We start from the raw sequence: 22792 nt of genomic DNA, 5'->3' as shown, positions 1-22792 counted from the left end.
TGTGTAATCACAGTCTAGAGATATTTTAAGTGAAGCTATGATTTGTTGAGGAAGTCTTTGACAGTTTCGTAGGTGAAGAAGGAAGTGGCTATGCTTGGTGCGACTTTGACTACAGGAATAGGTTAGATGAAAGGAGTCGAGTACCCTAGTCGGAAAACGTACGTAGATTAGGCCACAGTCCCCTGTACAATCCCTGCATACCCTCCACTCTGACAATCGTCTGAAGAGCATCGATCGCACCATTGTATTTGTACCCCAACACGCCGGATTGCATGCCCACGACCTAAATACGAAATTTGCTGAGTATCTGACCGCTCGGGGATAGACACGCCAACAAACCTGCATCTTCCTCCTCAAAACATCAAATGGATACGTGAGAGTCTGAGAGATGGATCCAGCCAGAGCACCGCACATCAATTTTCTCGGAGCCGAATAGTCTACCGTTGGATCGGGGGTCATAATTTGACGTAGACGTTCGTAGGCTGCAAAGTTGATACCAACGTATGGGGCGACTCCAACGGCCGTTGGGATCAAACCACTAAAGTATGGAATTAGTATTATTCGACGGGGTGCAAAGTTGAACGCACCGATAAAGCCCACGAATGCCGCCCTCTTCTCGCATGACTTTGAGTGTCATCCCCCACATGGAAGGCACAGGTTGTCTCCGAGCAGGAGGATGTCCAGGTACGGGGGACGGATGTTGTAATAGGGTAGACATCGTTCGACGTCCTTGTGCACCAATCACTTGTGCACTTGCAGTTGGCATTGGTGCGGGAGCAGGAGCAGGAGGTGGGGTAGGGGCAGCGGCGGGAGTTGGAATGCGAATAGAAGCGGATGCAATAGACAGACGGGATCGTACGAGGTCGAGCGGATAGGTAGTCGTGACTGATGTTATCCCGGCCAAAGCACCTGCTAGCAGTCTGGTTGGGGTATCGAGTGGTTGCGTACCGTCCGAGGTAAATAGCTGTTGGTAGAATTGGCGGGGTAATTGTCGGAATGATCTATGTTTAGCAAGCGGGCAAGGGAGGGTTGGGCCATGAATTTACCTTCTTGAGCTTCTCATACGTCGTAAACTGTACGGCAGAATAGGGGACGATGCGCAAACAGTTTATGCCGTTACCAGCCATCATCCCTCTCCATCCCTCCTCGCGCCACATCTTCGCCAGAGACGGCCATACACCCACGTATGCGCTATTTGGGCCTGTGGGCTGGACTTGCCTATGATACAAACATTAAAAGCAAGAAATAATTGGTTAAACTACAACTTACAATATAATCTTCAACCTCTCTAAAGGCGAGACAACAGTTCGGGAAGCAGCACCCGCTATGCCGCCTGCCACAAAGTAGGACGCAGTCTGAGGCGACAAGAACGGTATACGGCCACGTTTTTCCGAGGACATGGTGGTGGTTATCCTCAAGTTCCTCACTTATTCGCCCCCAACCAAAGTTATTTCCGCGCCACTACAGTAGGGGTGTTGATTGACAGACGAATGACACGAGGTCGAGGCACCAGGAGAAAAAAAGACGAGACGTGACTAGGCTGGACTGGATTGAAAGGGATAACTTATCCAGATCCGAAATCCAACTCGTGGCTGTGCTTCTTCGGATCAGGGCGGTGCTGACCAGCCGAGTTCACGCGTTTCACCGGTTGCTGAGCGCCTGCTTGACGCCCTCACGAGCTCGTTTATAGGCCGTTTGGTATTGAAGAGCAATACGTGGCTTGGTTGCTTTGCTCTCTCCCGACCATACCTCGGAATTTATGATTTTTGAACATGTTCGAGGGGCGGCCACTTACGTTCTTCGGCGCCCTTCTTTTGCCTCATCGGACAATTTGGTGATATCACAGGGTCGAGCTACGATAGGGTTAATTGACAAAGTGACGTTATCCTGGCTCCCACCCGCGTTAAATCGGCCCGCGCACGCCATGAGGCTCGGGAGTATAATGTGACAATTGCGGTCTGCGCTAATCACTGGGGCTGGGCAATGGGGTGGTACGAGGGTATTGGTATGCCCATGTCGCCTCAAGCTATAAGCACGCGTTGTGTACATGTATGCGCATATATGGGTCGCACGACGGGTAACGAGGCTCAACTGAGATTGTATTTCAGAAAATCTTTCAGAGGTCTAGATTTCATTTAGTCGGTCCGTTCTAATGTGCTTTGAAAATGGGCCTTTTCATGTGTTCGCATTGATCGTGAGTTGTTCTGTCAATACAGAACTCACTGTGTGTTCGTTATACGGCCGTACATTGAATCACTAACGTCTGTGACGGTAACAGCTTGGGTGGTTGGACCAGTGTTAATTTTACCAATTAAGTTCATTTTTCCGAAGTACGTTTCAATAAAGAGATCTTGTAAGGACGATGGGTGGGATATGCAAACGAGAATCTAACTGAAGCTTGGAGACGAATTTTCGGGGGGGAACTTCTAAAACTTATGCCAGCGCTTTGTAGAGTACAAGTGTCATGTTTTACAGGCACGAGCTCACACATTCCTCATGAGTTTCTACTGGGCCATTCGAGGTGTTTTCTTCGGAGGTGAACCCTAGAACGCGCTTAAGATGAATTGTTGTGGGTTTAATCGGCACTTATTTTCCAGTGAGTCGGCCTTGTTCGATTAGGTTTCTGGGATCAACGTTTTCAGCCATTTCGTCCTCCAATAATAAGAGTAATGGATTGTCTCTTGGCCGACTTGGGTCGTTTATATGATTTTTTTTAAATATCTAAATAAGAGAGAGGTAAAAACCGTTCAGGTGACGGCACATCAACCAGGGTAGTATTAATAACCTACCAGTCAATTCCTCTACCCAGCAGGAGGTCCCGTCTAAGCTCGCAGTACGTAATTCAGATAGAATGCTGTTATGCGGTTCGCCTTAAAACCTGTTACAGAAAACACGATTTTCGTTGTAGCGAGTGTAACTTGGGAATAAATAGACATAAAATATCAATAAGATAGCATATCAGTAGCATAGCATCTCAGCTATATAACAAGTGTGCATATGTTGTATTCAGACAATAAACGATGGAGATGTGAGCAAAGTATTATGAGCTTATTCACATATAAATATCACTCCCACTCGACTTCTGTGCTGTATTCTGATACATAGGTATCCTTGTTTCATTTTGCAGCTTCGATGAAATGACAGATCTTGTCTCGCTGTACTCCTTGCGAAGCTACTTGGATGATTAGGTTGATCAGGATCTAGCAGTACGATTATATATATTAGTTTGACCACCCAGGAACAGAGGATAGAGCGGGACCCAAGAGAGAAGTCATGGGTGGGGGTCGGTGGCTGTGGTAGAACAGAGGGTATATAGTGTACAGAGTACTGTGTAATGCATGAGATAATCAGCAGGAGAATCAACCACCGGGCCTGGGACTAGTATGTATGAACTTTTCTTAAACTTTGATTCTACGTCTTTTTACTGCTTTATGCGTGAATTAGCTTTTACAGGGTCTTTATATACCCTTTCGTGAAAACGTACAGGCATAAATCAAGAGGAACAACAAAGATTCATCGAGTATCTGAAAAGTGGTTAACCAAATCAAGCTTTTGTGCTATATCAGTTCGATATATTAACAAAATTGCAATGGCTACATGTAGAGTTCGCGAGTTACTCGGAGGTACCTCTGGTACTCTGGACGCTCTTAGAGGCTCGCGAAATCTACGGACTGATTAGTCATCACGCGCCTTGCTGGGTTTGGGCTAATAGCTACCACACTAAGCTTGTAGGATAGCATGAAACGCGGCTCATCGAGGGTCTGTGAAGCTCTGAGAACGTAGGGAAAAGCGAAGCCCTTGCGAACTTCCACGATTTTGGTATTTGATTGAGCATTCAAATTCTTGGGAGTCTGGCGCTTAGCTTGTTTTGATCGACGGGACCGAAGCGCGGGGTGTCATGTCGTCAGGCCTACATGTTGGCTTCACGGACGACGACCACCGTCCCACAACTTCGTCTCATTCCACAGTCATCACTGCAGTAATCTAGTACTAGCTATCGCTATCTCGTTATGTCCGAGCCCTCATCTCAGCCATCAATTACCGTTCATCATCCGGATTCCTTCCACCCTTCACTATCTCGAGAACGATTTGACATTGATAAATTTATGGGGAAATGGCATGTTGTCTCTTCTACGTTACCTCTGTGGAAGGTTGGTCCTCTCCCTACTGCCCCGGGCTGCAAGTAATATTGATTCAGTAGTACAGAGCCGATCAGATGTAACGATCACATATTCTCCGTTACTCGTCTCCCCATCGTCAACCACCATCAAGTTTGATGACGTTGTTGAATATCGATCACGTAGCTCTCCAGGTAGTCCAAAAAGTCGAGTTGTCGGCGTGGACACGCTGGTTGCGACTCCTCATGACGCACCTGAGGGGTATGTAAGCGCGGTATCATACCACTGGAGGGGCAAAGGCTGGTATGCTCTGTATCTTATACGATAGCTCCCATTCTTATATCCATCTACTAGGCTAATGATTGCTACGTCCAAATGGCAGGTCCTTGGATACGACCCCGACCAAGGTTGGGCGGTAACCTACTTCTCAAAAACGTTATTCACTCCTGCTGGGTTGGACATATACGCGAGAGATCCCACAAGTATTAGTAAAGAGGTCGTAGATGAGATCAAGGAGGCGACGAAGAAGCTGGGCGGGGAGGTTGGAACTCTGGCAGAAGGCTTCTTTGAGGTTCCTGTCACAGAATGATTGTATTTTGTTGGGCGTCTTTTCTATTATTAGCGTAGCTTTGGTGTGTAATATTGATCTACATATATATATTTATATATTTATACATAGGGTGAGATTCGCATCTCAATCTTTGGATACTTGCGTTATGATCGTAGTGATTTACAGGTGTACTCTTGTATGTACGAGGGCCTTTCTTGGCCAATGGGGCGATAAGGGCAAGTTTAGCCTCATTGTAGAGTCACGAGCACATGATTTTATTCGGAGGATGAGGCATAGTACACTGAACCCTATTCCGGATGGCACAAAGTCAACACTTGGAACCACTCCCTGTATTTCTGGTTGAGACTTACTGTACGAAATTTGTGGCAATGGATAGGACAAGAGATCTGGATCACTTTCCCAGATGGGTTAGGGGCTTGGCTCTATCGTCGCTGGTATCGAAGCACACCCGATATCTTCACTTCTTGGTCTAGCGCCCCTTAGCTTCGTTTGTACATTTTCTTGAATTATGTAGATGCAATCACATATTATTTCAACGTAACAGGTGCAAATTATAGTACTAATTCTCACTAACTAGATGGTTACTCTCAGATGTATGATGATGTCAGTCATTCTACACCGGGTTACAACGACTGCGCCCAAAGGTTCGGCGATAGTCTGAATTACAATAAATATAACTTACTACAAAGTACTCGAATTCAACCTGGTTTTATACTACTACAAGTTTAATATTTTTCAGCTCATCATTCGGACTCCTGACTTCTTTCTCCTATAGTTTCTTGCTGTCCCATGATCGAATTTGCTCAAAGAAATATAACAAAAAGGGACAGAGCAACTATGGGAAAAGAATACTGTTGCGCGCGTTTCCTTAAAGCCGGTATGGTAGTCCATTAGGTAGACAGCGGGGCTCTTCTCAGCGTCTTGATTTGGGCATAGTAGAGTTTGGTTGTAGATATATCGCCAACTCTTACTCATCAATCTTTCAGCTTAGCTAAGCAGCTCAATCAATTATGAAGAGCTAAGTGCGGGCTCCTACAAATAGTTTTATGGGGTGCAAGTCTGTGATGTGCCCAGTCCCTGCAAGCAGAAACAAGCGTTAGATTGTTGTCCTACAGCAATAATGTGGCTCATAAAGTGTGACAGCACTCACTACAATACTTGGTTACGCAAAAATTTGCGCAAACAAGTCTTACTCTGAACATTGGATAGGGGGTTGGGGCATTGACTGTATGCGCACGGTTCCAAATCAGAGCTTGATGTTGGGTTGATAGGTATTTGAAAGTGAAACGTTTCTCCTAATTTCCTAATCCTGTTATGAGCTATTTGATCATACCCATGAAACAAACTGAGGATTGACTCTCATGCTGGGAGGTGGCCCAAACTGTGTTGGTATGACTTGAGCCAGTCTTCATATTCTGGACAGAAAACATTTAGACTGATACCATATTGCTCAACTCTTACAAATGCCTATTGCATGTTGACAAGGTTTTGGGAGGTTTCAGCAATGACCTGTCCCATCTTCTCCAGATCTTCTCATAAGCTCAAGTTTAAATTTTGCCAACCACATAGAAAATTGGGCTTGCCGCGCTAAATGTGCCCATTGAATCACGTGCAGGTGTACAGGGCTTCAAGGTTTATAAGTGAATCTTGTCTAAGCGTAAGCTTCATTTCATTTCACTATCTTGATTCCCGACCACAGCTCATCTCGTGAGGATTGAAGGGGAGAAGAATGGATGTTGATTGCCGGGAAACGGCGGTCTCGGGCCACAAATCTACTTGCGAATATAGCTTCTGAAACCTGGCCTACGCCGGTTAAAAATCTTATTCGGCGTCACCGTTGGCACACCCAAAACAGGGCTAACTTTAGTTAATTATTTGCTTTCTCGCACAAGGTATTGAAGGGAGCCGTAGGCCGTACCTTTGTACCATCTAAGGCGAACTTTCAATTCGTTTCATGGCTGCAATTGAGCCCAAAAACCTCTTGAGCTATTATCTCTTTGACCGTTTTCGACCACAGCCAGGCACTTTGCCAAGTAATCCTTAATCAATGCTTGAGGATATTCCAGCCGAAACATAGATTTGCCATAGTACTAGGTTGACGTCGGGAGATTGCCTCGCACTCCCCGCACAGAGGTTCCTGCATCCAAAAAAATTCACACCAGTGTCAAATCCCCATTTCTCATACTTAAAGCGGAAGATACTCCTGAAGCTACTACTGTCTTTACCTCCTAGTCGAGAGCTTATCATGGAGCGACAACCATGTGTTCCCATCTATACAGATACTGATGCAGTCAGAACTTATACTCTCACGAGAGCCCTTCCCGCGCCAACTTCAATTTCGGGTGAGCGCATGGTATTCTTTTCCTAAAAGAATTATATCAATGCATTTTTAGGTACTATACATTCCTCAGACTCTACGGCAACCAGTACTGCGTCAGTTGTCGAAACTTTTACAACAATTATCACGCGTCCTGTGGTCTATGTCACATGTCCTATTTCTTCGGCTACTTCGACGACTTCAGCGTCACTCCCCTCTGTGAATAAAACTGCCTCCACTTTGTCAGATTTCATAAGGCCGACCGTTACGCAAACGGTCATAGTCGCTGTCCCTCCTTCGGGCACTACTAATCTTACAACTCCAACGCCTTTCATGACTTTAAGTACTCTCTACCCGACTACAACTGCCATATTAACGGGAGCCTTGTACACAACTCACGAAAACACCTCCAATATACCGCTTACTCGTTCTCTGGTTGTCTCTACTCCAGATACAATTACTGCGGTGTCAGCAAACTCTAGTCGGCCCATTGTCACACGAACAACTATCGTCACTGCTGTATCTAGTGATGCAACTAGAAGCTTATCAGTTTCAGCCATTCCTTCACCAAACGTGACTATAGTTACTTTATATGGTACTATCACTTCAGTCAGGATATTATCCGCCACGCATACATTGTTCACCCCCAGTGCCACTACTCTACCTGTTACTCGTTCTTTGATCGCATCTTCATCCGGGAACACGACTAGCACTGTGTTTATGAATTCTACCCGCTCAACCGTGACGAAGACGATTATCCTCACCATACCTACTACAACGCATGTTTTGTCTAGCTCATCTACACCCTTGCCGTTAACTCGTTCACTTGTTGTATCTCCGCCAAAAACGAATGTCAGCCTGCTTACCGATTCTTCGGGGCCTACAGTCACGCAGACAGTAATCGTCAACGCTTCACCTACTAGCCTGTCAACGTCCTTTATTCCTACACAAAACATTACAGTGATAACCTTATATGGCACTTTCACGACCACAAAGACGGGGACAGTTACCCATGCGTCACCGACTGCTACGACTCTTACTCCACTTACGCTCACTCGCTCACTTATTGTTTCGCCTCCTAACGCAACTGGGGCCCCATCGCCAACTTCTACCCGACCCATCCCAACGCGCACAGTTACTGTTGTAGTCCCATTAAGCGTCACTGTCCCCTCATTGGCTGCGATCACCGGTCCTCAATACACAATAACTGATACTACTACCACTACAGTATTGATAGGATCCGTATCTTTGACATCGACAGCCAGCTCCACTTTTTCATCACTCCTACCATTGACTCGTTCTCTAGTAGCCTTTCCTTCGCCTGCAACGTCGGAATCAACCTCAATTTTAACTCTGACCCATACTACCATCACTCATACTATCATTGTAAGACCTACACCTACAATAACATCGACATCAACGGTATTCGTATCATTGAGTACACAATATGCGACCATAACCACGATTAAGATGGGGACATTGTCCCCCATCCAACCGACCTTGGCGACCAATGCTTCTCCAATCATGTACCCGACAAAAGCTTCGAGCACGCTGTCAATCTCAAATCTAAGTTCGCATATAACCGTGACCAGGACCGTGATTGTTCCACCACTGCCCACAACCACCATCTTTACCGCAGTCAGCTTATCGAGTTCTCCAGCGACAACTTTAGTGCTGACCCGCAGTCTCCTGGCTCCGGTGCCAAATGTACCTACAACTACTTCAAGGGCTATTGAAACAGTGACACAGACGGCCTGGTATGTCCCCGTTCCGACCACGGTTTCGTATATTTCCGTCACTACGGCCACCGTGACGGATGTGTTTACCCTTACCCCGACCCCAACCACTGTCGTTGTGATATCGGAGACTACGAAGCTTAGGAAGTCCACCGTTACTGAGGAAGGCGAAACTGTCACGTAAGTTGTTGTTCTCACTCGAAGTACGTTGAGGTCTGACTCTTGGTTTTCAGTCAATTATATACCGTATTAAATCCGACTACGGTGATAGTGGACCCGACAAATTCGCAATTGAGCCTCAGAAATCAAGGGGCCACATTAACTCCGAACGCCAACTCGAGTACGTCTTCACCAAATTCTTGTCCAGGTTGATTAATTAAGTCTACACTTTTAGTTGCTTTGACTACGCCCACACCTACACCTGTTGAAGTAGAAAGTAACCATGTAAACAAGGGTGCGATTGCTGGGGGTGTAATTGGTGGAGTGGTTGGGGTGGCGCTCCTACTTACCGCATTGATACTGGCAATTCGTTGGAGGCGCAAGAAACAGAGTTCTGGGAATATGTTGGTAGGGTCGCCAGTCGCCGTTGAAAGTGGGATGACTGAACCCCGTCTCTGAAAATAGTTTGTATGTTTATCGAATAATGTGAAGATTTACCGATATGTAATAATAAATTTCATGGATGAATTCGCATGTTTGTCTCGCGAAGTGCATATATAGGTCGATAGTTGTAAAATGATGGATGCCGATATATGACCGAACGTGCGCGGACTCGGTGACACTGAATGACAAGAATCACCATGGCGGGCATGATATTTTTGTCCACGTCAATCTAAAGACATCTAAATGACATACCTGGCAGGTCATGTTTGCCACCGACTATAGTTATATTCCAAATTTAGATAGACAGAAACACCATTGATTCCGTGCATAAGAATGTATTTGGCTTGATACACGGTCATTTTTGTTTGTTTGTGCAGGCTCGCCTGTTGCGGGATATGTTTGTTAGCAGTATCTTCGGTACCGAACGGTTCGGAAAACACGTGATTTGTTCTTCCCCTATATATACGTGACTCAGCGTCGGTCCGAGAGCATTGACTCAGGGGTATGGTGGATCAGCTGGCCTTGCATTCTTCCTCCACGTTCATCCGGATAAATATTCATGGTGGGTTGGTAGAGATCAGTTTCAGTGGTAGTAATGCTAATTGCAGCCCTTCAGAGCGGACGGGTAGCATCTTCAGATGGTCGCGCGACTATCACGCAGAAATGGACGACAAAAGATCTTTTATGCCCTCACCCCTTTCTTCTAGAACGGCCATTATCAAGAGATACGACTGCCTATAGCCAACAAACTGACCCAGGTCCGGACTACGGTCTTTTATCCACCACCGCCTTTCGCTTTTCCAATAACCAAGTTCGAGAGCAACCTCGTCAAGATGCACACCAGCTTCGTGCACTGGTGGTATCTTTCCTTCGGATTTGGCGGGAGCTTCGACCACAGGACGTACCTCGCTACGCATTCGTACTTCGTCCGATCGTCTCCCAGATATTCCGCATGTATCTGAGAAATGAATTAGTATTGAGTATGGATGAACTCGATCAAATGAGAGAGTTGGGTCGAAGTGTCATTCATCACTATCGCATGCGTGCTTATTCCAGAGCGATTGGTGAGGAGAGGAGCGAGACTAATGCCATAGACCGACTGGCGGACCGGCTCCGAGGGCAGCATATTGGTATTGGGACTCGTGTGGTCATCAATGGAGTTAATCCGAGAGAGCCATTGGTGAGAGGCATTGTTGTATCAGACGTGAGTATTTGTCTTGCTGTAAAAGTTCCAGTATTCAACTACTCATATGGACTGGAATCTATCACCAGACCGACCGGGGCAGGCATTCAACTAATGAAGAGGTTCATGGGTGGCTTGGTGGCTTATAAGAATTCAATGCTATCTATATTTCTGAAGAAATGTTATTATTGTTAGATAATTAGTACTCTAACAAGGATGTGTACATCTACTTTATAGCGTAGTGTATGCAGGTCGTCCAATATACTTGCCGGTTGACCGAGTTTCTCAAGTAAACTCCCACTTCCTCCAGAGTTCTCCAGGGTTCTTCGATCAGGGGACTTATCTATGGGACACTCCAGAGAACCCTGTAGATGTCTAGAGAAGTTTGCTCCAGATACCTCTGAAGATCTCCGGAACGCTCCAGAGCGCTCTGGAGTTAAGTGGTCCTTTGGAGAAATAGACGATTTCGTTGAGAATGCCGGGTCAAGCCCAAGGACTAGCGGTATAACAGATTGTCAATCAATTAATTCGTTGGGTTAATCTCATCTAAACGAGGGTATATCTCATACGACCCATAAGTGTATACATGGTTGAAGATCAAAACATTGAGCATTTATTGGATTTGATTTGAAAAAAATGAGCGCCAGGCGCGCTACATCCTAGTTTATTTATGGGCATCCGCTATGAAGGTAGTATCTGAAGCTACATGAGTGATTGTGGAAGATAACTTAAACCTCAGCACTGAGCCCAAACTCTCTCTTAATAGTTGAACGACTGGCTGTTTTTGGGCGCGTAAATCAGTGTTAGGCGCCGGCAGATAAGATAACTCGTTGCCACGTGATGTGATGTGATTCTTGGGTCTTCGACCGACGTCGACCAACAGCTGGACTTGCCTATTCGTACGCCTCGATTCATATTTTCATCACTCGGCCAACGCTGCTGGCAAGTGTGCGGACGAGGAATATGTATCCCGATTATTGAAAATATCTATTTTTTCTCACAGAATACTACTCTGATCGAGCACGGCCACACATACTATAGCGCCTCCTTTCACGCGCGGATTCTCGGTGAGTGATCTCGATGAATGACTTTTTGTACTCTCTGACCTAATCTTCGAAGAAATCCACTCATGTCTAATCAGCCTGGCCAACAACATCATGTACAACATCCGCACCTCGGAGGAAACCTATTTCCTAATGGCGCGAATACACATATAAACCCTGGGATGCACAATGCACTCGGATTTCCCGGAGCGTACAATGCGCAGATGGGCTTTCATGCTCCACAGCCGCCGCAACAGGCTTATGCGAATATGGCCATGATGGGCATGGGTGCGCAGAATGCGCAAGCACAGGCGGCGAGGTTACAATTGCAGCAAATCCAGGTCCGACAAGCTCAAGCCCGCGCACATGCTCAAGCTCAGGCACAGGCCCAAGCGCAAGCTCAAGCGCAAGCTCAGCAAGCACAACAAGCCCAGCAGGTTCAACAGGCTCAACAAGCCCAGCAAGCTCAACAAGCCCAAGCTCAAGCCCAGGCTCAGGCTCAGGCGCAGGCGCAGGCTCAGGCGCAGGCTCAGGCTCAAGCACAGGCTCAAGCACATGCACAGGCTCAAGCACAAGCACAGGCTCAAGCACAAGCGCAAAGTCAAGCCCAATTGCAGGCGCAGAACCAGGCCCAACCACAAGGCCAGCAACGACAGCAAAACCAGGCGATGCTCAATAATGGCGCCGGCCCTAGCACTAACTTCGCGCTAACCCCCGCCTCCTCAGAGGTAACACCGGAACAACTCGCCGTATCGCAGGCGAAGCTCGCAGGTCTCTTGCAGCTGACCGAACATGCTGGACCAACACAATCTCTTGCTGTCACTGCGGCGGTTGCTCCACATCTACCGCAAATTCTCGCCCTTGCCAAGTCCGGTCACCTTAATGCACAGCAATTGGCACAGGCAAGTTGGACATCGAAACTGGAACTTCGTCAATTAATCTTTTTATGTAGCTCAAGACTCTCATCGGAATGGTAGCAAAGAGTAACGGAAAACCAATTCCGAATCAGCTACAGCGTCAGGTGCAGGGGTCACCTCAGGTTCAGGTGAGTACTTGGTTTCGTCCCGGATTGAGTGTTCTTCAAACGGGACCCGTGTAAACCATGTAATGTCTGACCAGAGCCCTTGTTGCGATTGTAGGCCACCGGCAGCTCTTTCCCGAATAGCCCTGCTATGATGAACGCAACCCCACCACAACCGGTAAGCAATAAATGATTCGTATTCCTAGTTTAGAGTGTCAACCCGCACCTCCAGGCCCAACCATCGCATCTTCAGAACGTGAATTCCCAAAGTCCTCACCTGGGGCAGAATGTGACGTTGAACCAGAATCTTCATGGCCATATGCAACCGCATGCTCAAGTACAACAAAACCCGCCCCAGCCAATGAATCATCTCCCGACCCCCCAACAACTACATCTTCAGTCGCAGCAGCTCCAGGCGGGTCAGAATCATTCCCATTTGAACCAGCCATCGCATCTACAACAGCCCCACATCCAGAACCAGCCCCACATCCAGGCTCAAACCCAAGGCTCTCCTGCACCCCCAAATCAAGTAATCGGAATCAAGCGCAAAGCTCCGCCTGGTACTCTTACTTTGCCACCAAACGAATTGGCGCAGCAACCCCAGCAGGCAAACAATGTGAATGGTGGCCAAGTAAATGGCCTCCAACAAGGAGCGCAGGCCAACGGGACGCAAACGAATGGCGTCATTCAGGCGAACGGAATCAACCAGCAGGCGACCGGTGCTCAAGTAAACGGCGTCCATCAGCAGTCGAATGGCACAGCTCCTCAGCAAAACGGACAGACGCTACAGCCGGTGAATAAGCAAGTGCAAGCCGCCATTTTGGAGCGCGCCAGGACCATTGCTCGAAGCCAGGGTCGTGCTGACGAGGCCTATATACTTAACGTCGCGCGAGCACTCATGGCCAGGTTTCAGCAGCAACAGCAGGAGCGTATTCGTGCACAACAGGCTGCTCAAGCACAGGCGCAGGCGCAGGTGGTGGGCATGCCAGGAGCGAGTCAATCGCAAATTCCAGCGCAGGCTCAATCTCAACCCCCTCAACAGCAACCACAAACTCAACCGCAACAACAGCCACAACCTCAAGCTCCCGTGCAAGTTCCTCAGCAGTCGCAACAACCGCCAACTCTGCCTCAAACCCAGCCAAGTTCAGCTGCGTTATCAGGCCAGCCTCAAATCCAACCTCAAACCCCTGTCCAGGTGCCCCAGCCAACGCTCTCTCAACCACAACAGCCACAAGCGGGCCCTTCGACGTTGCAGCCACCACCCTCCGGTCCGAGCTTATCAGGCAATGCAGAAGCGCCAGCCACGTCCTCCTCCCAGACTCGAACGACCAGCGATCCTTCCATGGCGCAGATTAATAATGTCTCACAGGCCGACGAAGCCAGTTCGACTTTCCAAACAAATGGCGAGAGTGCACCTGGGACGGTAGCTCCTTCTTCCCCGCATACTTTGAACGTTACGAATCCGGGGCCCCAAACGTGGCCGGTTCCCAAAAATCTGAAAACCTTTGGTTCTTTTCGAATGGGCGCACGTCCAACGCTCTCCCAGGGTCTTGCTGGAGGCCCAGTTCTGGGCACTCCCAGCCAGCTGCTGCGATTTGGAGCAGGCGATGAAGCGCTAGGGCTCGGGATTGGCGATGCGGAGGCTGAGGAGAAGGAAGATGCGGGTGCGAGTGTTGCGGCTAAGAAGGTTGGATCAATGAGTGAACCGGGTGTTGGGCAGCCCGGGAAACGAACGATACAAGACTTGGTTGCTGAGCTGGATCCCAGGGTGACGGTCGATTACGAAATGGAGAGTGTGAGTAATTCTTGCCTGGTCTACATAGCACATTACTGACTGGGATCAACATCCAGTATTTGCTTGCCAGGGCGGACGAATTCATAGATTCCGTAATGCATTTTGCTTGTCGGATAGCGAAACATCGAGGATCAGATCAAGTCGAACCGAGAGATATACAATTGCATCTTGGTGCGTCCCACTGTAAACCACACTTAGCCCAGGTCTAACAATCTTGCAGAGCGTAACCACAATATCCGAATCCCAGGTTTCGCGTCTGATGAGATCCGAGGTGCGCTCTCTCGACCGGCCGTCGAAGTAAAGCCCAAGAACGTCGGTGGCACGGATAAGAGCAAGAAGAAGAAACTCAACCCCGAGGCCGCTGCGAGTTTGCGGACCGCACGAGTTGCGGCTGTGCAGAATGCCCGTGGGATGGGTAAGGATTAGACGACATGGGGCCCAGGGAGAGACGATTCACCACGTATATACCACTTTCTGGAATGATTTTTTGACGACCGCTTTCGTACCGATTATTTTCTGTTTGTTGTTTGTTTGACACATGGTCACTGTATTGTTTCTCGCATATGTTTATCCTAACTGCATTGACTGGTCTGATCGAATTCATATTCGCACGTATACACACAACTATGAACGGTCGATTACAGTATTTATAGTTTCACAGCTAGTAAATAACGCAATATCCCCAAGGTAAGAAGACCTGCAAAACAACAACATCGATCCCCATCATACAAGTCTATCAAGTAGCCCTCTGCTTTCCCTTTGATCGACTCCTCTTTTCTTCGAATGCATGAACTACCGCCTCTCGTTCGGCCTCGCTACTACTCTTGAATGCCCAACGCCCTGAGCGTACCGCGTCGCATGACGTTCTTTGGCGGGTTTTGCCATTGAAGAGCGAACGCTTTGGATCGTCCCTTCAACTGGTTGAGAAAGCAATCCTATCACTCCAGCAGTAGGTTTAACAACGGCATTAGTTACTGAAAGGAGATCAAGTGAGAAACAGATAGGAAAAGAGCCAGAAGGAGGCAGCTTACAGCCAATGATGAGACCTCCTGCGCCACCGATTACTCCCTGTGTCAGATTTACTTAGTGGCAATCTGGGTGGCTAAATTATTGAATCGTACATGTTTTTTAAACCCGTCCACAGGCTCCCTCACTATGTCTGTAAGACCATCATAAAATCCCATAGCGACACTCTGCATTGTCATTAGAATATACACAAAAGATAAGAAATGAGAGGCGCGAACCTTGCGTCCCTCCCTGATCCCACTTCTGAATCCAGTAACCTTCCCGGGATCGCGGACGCTACCTCCGTAGATTTTGGGAGCATTATTCATACCATGGTGAAGGCCTTCGAGGATTCCTCGAACACCTTGCCATGGGTCTATAAGTCAAGTATCACAATCAAGGGGAAGAGGCGTACCTTCCGGGGCAGCTCTAACAAGTTTGATCACTCCCTTTTCGGGACGGGGAGTAAATAGTCCTCCAACACCACCCAGAACGTCTCCTACTACACCCAAAGTCGGGCCAAGCGTACCCGAAATCGGATCCGAGGGTTGGACACGGGTTATGTACTCTCGCGGACCTGTTTGGACATATTCATTAATGGCGTGGTGTTGGCACATCTATATAGACTTCCACTCACGATGAAGCTCGAGTTTGTTCACATCCAATATTCCCTTTTCGGCCAAAACCTGGGCCGCAAACGCACTCAATCGTAACTTGTGCGAACGAGAATACCAGACGGCTACTCGCTTGGGATCCAGATCACACCTTTGCAAGTGACCTCGTTAAGATACCTATTCTGCAGATACAGGATATTACGTAGACTTACCGCATATCGAGCAGGGGTAAATGCTTATGAAACGAATCCACCCCATTTTTAACGCCATTCTATGGGCAACGAACAAAATCAGATATGAGACCTGAACAAAAATGGGTAGCAAAGAAAACACACCTCGGCCCTGATCATCTGGCCAACTCTCTGTGCGGCAGCCTTCGTCTCATCGGACAATGCACTCTTGATCGCGCCCACGAGCGCAGGAGTCGTGAGCTTTTTGTGCGGGATAGGCGCTGGTCCGGCTCCGCGCGCATGTACCTGGTCTCCCCACCACGGCTACAAACACATCCAAAAGTAAAATCAGATCATCATTCCCTCTGAATCAAAATGTATTAAAGCCTCTTTCACCTGGTCTCCGAAGAACGGGACAACGATCGTCGGTTTACCACATCGTAGTCCGATCGCGGCCGTCCCTGCTCCGCCGTGATGGACGACCGCGCTTACACGCTCGAATAACCAGTCGTGCGGGACGTTTCCGAGAATGAATATGTTTGGGTTTCGGGCATCTTGAAGAGTAGCATTGTCGAGGCTGCCCCATCCTGCTGAAATGACAGCCCGGACTCCAGATTCGGTAATCGCCGACAAGACGATTTCTATTAACACGTTTATGAAGGGGGAGGGAAATAGATGGGGTAAAAGGGTACGTACTGGTCACTTCAACTGGATTTTCGACTACTATCGAACCAAATCTGAGGACTACACGTTAATTTACGCATCGATAAATTAAAATTGTTATTCGCACGGACCCTATATAGATAGGAGGTTCACCCGCGTCAAGGAACTTGATTAAATCGTCGGGAGGAGTATACTCTGTTGCCAAGTCGAGGAAATAGAAACCGACAACATCTGTGGCGTGCCCTCTATTAACCCAAAGTCCACCACTGAACAAATGATACAAACCGATATGATTGACCCAGTCCTGAGGCTTAGGAACCAACGCTGGGGACATACAATATGTCCATGGTACACCGCAGCGTTCGATAATTCCAGAGCCGGATAATACCGAGAGGGACGGTAAACCTAGACGTTTGCGCCGGAATTTATTGATCGTGTGGCCCAGACTGTAGCAATTGATAGCCAAAGAGTGTCGGTTATTTATGATAGAGGGGGCGGGTGAATTAGGGGAACCAGCAAGTGATAGATAAATATAAATTTATGACGTACCCCTGCCAAGTCATTGCGTCCGCCAAGCCATAAGTCAAATAATTCGTGATTCGAGGTTCAGCTTGACTGCTTCGCACATTTACGAGAGGGTGGGGGAAGGCCGTAGTTGGACACCATGGCATCGCTTCATTCGTCGCTTAGTCCCATCAAAAGTGAATAGGATGCTGCGAGAAACTTACTGAAAGACATTAACAACGGAATTCCTAGCGCCTCTGCACAATGGATATGCGCAAATGTAGGTGGATTGGAAATTATTGCATCTGCTGCGAAACTAAGGCTTCCTTCTGTGGCATCATCAGGCTCATAACAGGAGCGCCAGCACCGTTCCAGCATCTAACGTTATGGAAAGTTAGATTGGAGTTTAAAAAACAGAAGTTGAGCCTACTTCAGCAACCATCATCTGCTTCCTCGTTATATCTCCGTTTGTCAAGCTCTCGAAACCAGGCATCAGACCGGGGTTGCGGACCATGTAACTCATCAACTCATGTGGGTTTCCTCCGATATTGAAGAATCGCAATCCAGCGTCCTTGACAGACTGACGGAAGGTTTCGTGAGTAGTGAGCCGCACGGTGTGTCCATGCCGACGAAGTTGTTTGCCTAATGCCAAGTAGGGCTGAACATCACCTTGAATCAGACATCGGTTAGTTCAAGGTGGGTAAAGGCTTGAAGCACACGGGAGATACCTCGACTACCAACGATCATGATATTCACGTTCATCGGTGGTGCATTTACGAAATTAACCAAATCGACCCCGGGTTCATTAATAGGTGTGGCATAATCCTTGGGCAGCCTCCCAGACGGAACGTCGATCGATACTTGGAACCGGCCGTCGGGCTGGAAAGCAGCAGACGCTGCCATGGCGGCTGTTCGGAATTCGGCGCTGGGTTCATCCTCTTGTACCGCTGGGTCCTGAATGTTAGGCAACTTGCACGAGTATTGATTAAAGTTACCTACACGAGCTCATAGAAGTCTGGGATTGCAAGGATTCTCTTCTGGGATCGATTTCGGATTTCACGTCCGCTAGAGGTCGGGGGGATGACGCGCCTTGAGTGGCCTCTTCGTACCGGGGCGGGCCAAGTTCTCCATGATTGGGTGGTTGAGGAAAGTCAGAAACGGAAATAGATCGACGGGGCTTGCCATCAGACTCAGAGCTCATATGACTGTCCCTATTGTACTCGCTCTGGTCCTCGCGCTCAGAGAGCGCTCTCTTGCTGTCGTAATCGTCGGGGATAATCATGGTGGCGATGGTTGGACAAGCTATAAGCTTTTTATAAATATTACAACCGCTAGTCGCGGACTGCGCTGATGAGCATTTCTATAGACCGCAGCAAGATATAGCTTCAGCGGTGCACCGCCATAGCCACAAGGCCCGTATAAGATTCGGCCATCTCGCTGATCGACAGTCAAGGTGCAGAACACGGAGATCAAATTATGTCATACCACGCCTTGACAACGTTGGAGCGCGTTACACTTGTAACCCCACTCTACCAGGTCTACCTCGAACATGTTAATTGATACACTCACAGAAACAGAGCGGAACAGAATATGTATCAAATACCCAGAAAATCCAAATAACATTTCCCCCATTAATCAAGTCTTTTAAATTATCTTTGCTTTTCCCTTTCCTTTCTTGTCTTCCTTATTCACCGTAGACGCCGAGTCGCCTCGACTAACACGCTCGATAAAGGCCCTCACGACTCTCTCTCTTTCCGCCTCGCTCGCGCCCCGGGCGGCCGAAACACCCTGAGCATACCTCGTCACAATCCGATCTTTCCCCACTTGTCTGTTTAGAAGTGATTTGACTTCCCTCACCGTCCCTTCGATCGGCATCGATACCGCGTGCATAAAACCGGCAGTCGGTTTTGTGGTTAGGTTAAGAGCTCAAGTTGCGCCGTAAGAATTATCGTATAGCCAATCAGCATGGCCGTATCGCTCACCTCCTATTCCAACTCCACCAATTGCACCCAACACGCCCTATCAAATATGTGAGTTTCAAAAAACAGGTAAATCAGACCACGAGACGTACCCCTCGTTTAAACCCCCTCACAGGCTCCATAAAAAAGTCTGAAAAGCCGTCGTATAATCCTAGTGCGAACTCCTAATATCACCCCGTTCATATCCCGTTAAAATCAAATGGTAGAGTGAAAATGAATACCTTCCCACCCTGAGCGAATCCAGAACCAATTCCAGTCACTTTCTTATGCTTGCGAACTTCCCCGCCGTAAACCTTTGGAAGATTATGCATCCCTTCTGCAGCACTTTGAAGCGTGTTTTGCAGCCCTGGACGATACGTTCATAAACAGAATAACGGGAACAGGTGGGGTTGAATGTACATACCAAGGGTAGAAGCGCTCAGCATTTTGGTAGCACCTTTCCCAGGCTCACTGGGCAATTGGGCAACACCTCTTCCAAAGTCATTCAGAATCTTTATACCAGGAAGAATAGTACCGGATACCGGGTCGATAGGTCCAATATGAGTATCGTATTCCCGAGATCCTGCGCATATATCCTAGGTTAAATGATACTGAGAAAGGATATGTGACTTACGATGCAATTCGAGCTTGTTGATATCGAGTTCTCCCGCTTCTGCCAGAACCTGGGCTGCAAATGCACTCAACCTCAATTTATGCGTAGGGGAATACCAAACTGCGACCCGATTAGGATCAAGGTCGCATCTACATGATGGATTTCAGATGTTATGCTATAGAAATAGGCAAAGGGAAGAGCCGCACCGCATATTCAATAACGGCAAGTGTCTGTGAATACTCTCGACCGCATTCTTAGGCCCATGCTACAAAACAATAGTTATAGGATCTCATCAGCGGGTAAAGTGAGCGGCATACTTCAGCTCGAATCGTGTCCCCGATTTTTCTCGCTGCCTCGCGCGATTCCGGGGAAATTGCCACACGGATCGCGTTTGCAAGAACCTCCGCGGTCAACCTGTTCGGGTGAATGGGAGGCGGACCAACTCCGAGGCGCGTTATTTGTGCGGCCCACCACGGCTGAGACAAAACCGCTTGTCAGGCACTTGAGAGACGCTTTTTCGATCCCAGGTGCTCTTACCTGGTCTCCAAAAAACGGGACGGTGACGGTAGGTTTCCCACATTTAAGTCCAATTGCCGTAGTACCTTGTTCCAAATAAATGATTAGAAGGCCGAAAAATGCCATACAAATAGGTCTTACCGGTCCCGCCATGATGAACTACTGCACTAACCCGCTCAAATAGCCAATCATGCGGTGTGTCAGCCGTCAACAGGAACACATCGTCTCCAGCATCCTTGATCATGCCCTCATCTAGACCCTCTGGACTCGTTGCGATTATCGCCCTTACTCCGGCCTGAGATATTGCCCCCAACACGGACTCTTGGGAAACAGAAGTGGTTGGTACAGTCTAACAGTTTAATAGAATTGACTCACTAGTCATGTTTTCAGAGTTCTCCAAGACGATCGAACCAAATCTAGAGGCAAGTTCAAATCAATCCAAGACCAAGTGGTAAATGGCGCACCCAATATATATAGGCGGTTCGCCAGATTCAATAAACTCGACCAATTCCCTCAGTGGGTCGTAACCCTTTGTCATATTTGGAAAACAGAAACCTGAAATATCTGCGATTTCGTCCATATTAGGCCTGAACGTATGGATGACCGAAACATATGTGTCTCACCAATATTTGCCATCCAGTCCGCAGGTCTGGGGATGACCGTAGGTGATATGCAGTATGTCCAAGGGACTGAGGCTCTTTCGATTATTCCAACGGCCGATTGAGGCGACAGGTATTCTAGTCCTAGTTTTTTGGTGCGAAACTTGTTGATTATTCGGCCAAGTCTGACAAGGATTAGCAGACAGGACAATAGTGCTTGGAACTAGCTTGCCTTTGCCAGCTCATTGTATCCACGAGACTATAGGAATAATAATTTGCCATTCCAGGATCAGTTTTCTCCTTTTGCTTGATGTTGACTAATGGATGAGGAAACGCGACGGTGGCCGACCATGGTATCGATATAATAAACTCAGATACTCTATCATTATTCATGTATTTCAGACTCACTGAACGAAAGATGCAACGGTATTCCCAAGGCTTCAGCGCAATGAATATGGGCAAATGTTTGAGGATTCGATATGATCAAATCCGCAGCGAATCCGGGTTCTTCTCCTGAAACATCGTCGTCTTCATAGCAGGATAACAAGCATCTTTCCATTATCTTGTCACAACCGCTCAGCTATATAATAGGCTGATATGTAAAAAATCCATACCTCAGATATCATACTTTGGTTCTTTTCAACGTCACCTTTCTTGATATTATCCGATTTTGAAACAGGCCCAGCGTTGAGAAACATGTATTCGCTAAGGTTGCTTGGGTCCCCTCCAATACTGAAAAATCTAAGTCCGGCGTGTTTAACAAGCGAACGGAACATCTCATGTGTAGAGATCCGAACTATATGACCGTATTCTTGGAGTTGTTGGCCAAGCGCAACGCATGGCTGGACGTCACCTTTGCATTATCATATTAGCGGTAATAATCATGGAATACTGAAGCCAGATCGTACCCCTACTTCCGACAATCATGATATTGATATTCATTGAAGGGGTATTAAGGCTCCCGTCCTTTTCAAGAGCAGGCTCATATATTGGAGGTGCATATCCCTCTGGGAACCCTTGAGACGATGCAAACGAAGCTTGAATGCGCCCATCGCTTCGAATCGTAGCTTCCGTCACAACAGTCTCACTATACTCGGGAAGACGGGCTTTTTCTGTTGGATAAGCTGGGATAGATTAACATCCCTCTGAATAACCAAGGGGAGCTATTTCTCGACTTACAAATACCAGAGGCAGAAGAATCTATCAAGTCTATAACCGAACCTGGTCTTCCATTGGTAACAAACATTCTTGCGCTCCCCCCAGGACTTACGGCAGTTGGAGAATAATTTGGTGGCGGTCGCATAGCAGCTTCTGGCAGATATTCGTGACTATCGGAGGCGGGAATATCTAGTATCACTGAGGAAGCAGCTGGTTCAGATCCATCGGCATAGGAATCGGACTGTGATAGTGATTCTGTTTGAGGTTGGATTTCAGTCGAATCGGTTTTGTTGTCGATGAGAATCATGGTATGCGAGGGGAACGTCCAAGTACCCAATCCCGTCAGGCAGAGCGGCTATTTAATGTCATTTTAGAACTACTGTGTCCAAATTTAGCGTGGTGAATAGAGGCTAGGAATGCTTAAAAGACGCGCAACGCGCGCATCACGAAAGCCGGGGGACAGCCGCAGTGCAAAATCAGTGACCTATATGACTGGTTTGAAATCAAAGTTGTCATTTGGATGTGTCATCGATCGCGAACCATGTGACGGAGCCATTCTAGTACGAATTCAATAATAACATTATGCGCATATATTAAACATATCG

At 47.7% G+C, this 22792-nt stretch overlaps 5 protein-coding genes across 5 annotated transcripts; 2 read left to right on the top strand and 3 right to left on the bottom strand.

Annotated features, from left to right (window-relative positions):
- Positions 1–35: 35 nt before the first annotated feature.
- On the bottom strand, positions 36–1400 carry RhiXN_06937 (mitochondrial carrier protein; the record flags this gene model as incomplete). The annotated part of the gene is made up of 7 exons (XM_043326753.1): positions 36–109; positions 163–283; positions 340–538; positions 588–920; positions 949–1001; positions 1047–1218; positions 1270–1400. 7 exons carry the CDS (start codon positions 1398–1400, stop codon positions 36–38), a joined length of 1083 nt encoding a protein of 360 aa, XP_043185225.1.
- A 2610-nt stretch (positions 1401–4010) lies between these two features.
- RhiXN_06936 (uncharacterized protein) lies at positions 4011–4707 on the top strand (the record flags this gene model as incomplete). Its single annotated transcript, XM_043326752.1, has 3 exons — positions 4011–4151; positions 4207–4379; positions 4473–4707. 3 exons carry the CDS (start codon positions 4011–4013, stop codon positions 4705–4707), a joined length of 549 nt encoding a protein of 182 aa, XP_043185224.1.
- Positions 4708–6934: 2227 nt separating this feature from the next.
- RhiXN_06935 (Transcription initiation factor TFIID subunit A) lies at positions 6935–14813 on the top strand (the record flags this gene model as incomplete). The annotated part of the gene is made up of 11 exons (XM_043326751.1): positions 6935–7031; positions 7083–8922; positions 8976–9082; positions 9137–9309; positions 11570–11595; positions 11648–12501; positions 12549–12616; positions 12711–12770; positions 12825–14387; positions 14444–14558; positions 14608–14813. The coding sequence occupies 11 exons, from the start codon at positions 6935–6937 to the stop codon at positions 14811–14813; spliced, it is 5109 nt and encodes a 1702-aa protein (XP_043185223.1).
- A 366-nt stretch (positions 14814–15179) lies between these two features.
- RhiXN_06934 (glycosyltransferase family 1 protein) lies at positions 15180–18625 on the bottom strand (the record flags this gene model as incomplete). Its single annotated transcript, XM_043326750.1, has 17 exons — positions 15180–15361; positions 15419–15455; positions 15509–15580; positions 15632–15756; positions 15808–15969; positions 16030–16157; positions 16219–16277; positions 16342–16500; positions 16573–16817; positions 16873–16913; positions 16971–17070; positions 17125–17285; positions 17389–17512; positions 17568–17721; positions 17774–18012; positions 18072–18290; positions 18343–18625. The coding sequence occupies 17 exons, from the start codon at positions 18623–18625 to the stop codon at positions 15180–15182; spliced, it is 2490 nt and encodes an 829-aa protein (XP_043185222.1).
- A 362-nt stretch (positions 18626–18987) lies between these two features.
- RhiXN_06933 (glycosyltransferase family 1 protein) lies at positions 18988–22494 on the bottom strand (the record flags this gene model as incomplete). The annotated part of the gene is made up of 17 exons (XM_043326749.1): positions 18988–19268; positions 19326–19362; positions 19415–19486; positions 19544–19668; positions 19726–19884; positions 19936–20063; positions 20121–20179; positions 20232–20390; positions 20452–20516; positions 20572–20751; positions 20806–20846; positions 20895–20994; positions 21054–21173; positions 21438–21591; positions 21644–21882; positions 21938–22153; positions 22209–22494. 17 exons carry the CDS (start codon positions 22492–22494, stop codon positions 18988–18990), a joined length of 2421 nt encoding a protein of 806 aa, XP_043185221.1.
- Positions 22495–22792: the final 298 nt, after the last annotated feature.

The sequence above is a fragment of the Rhizoctonia solani genome, chromosome 13, assembly GCF_016906535.1.
Source record: "Rhizoctonia solani chromosome 13, complete sequence".
Classification (NCBI taxonomy): domain Eukaryota; kingdom Fungi; phylum Basidiomycota; class Agaricomycetes; order Cantharellales; family Ceratobasidiaceae; genus Rhizoctonia; species Rhizoctonia solani.
This window is presented reverse-complemented; position numbering and strand designations above follow the sequence as displayed.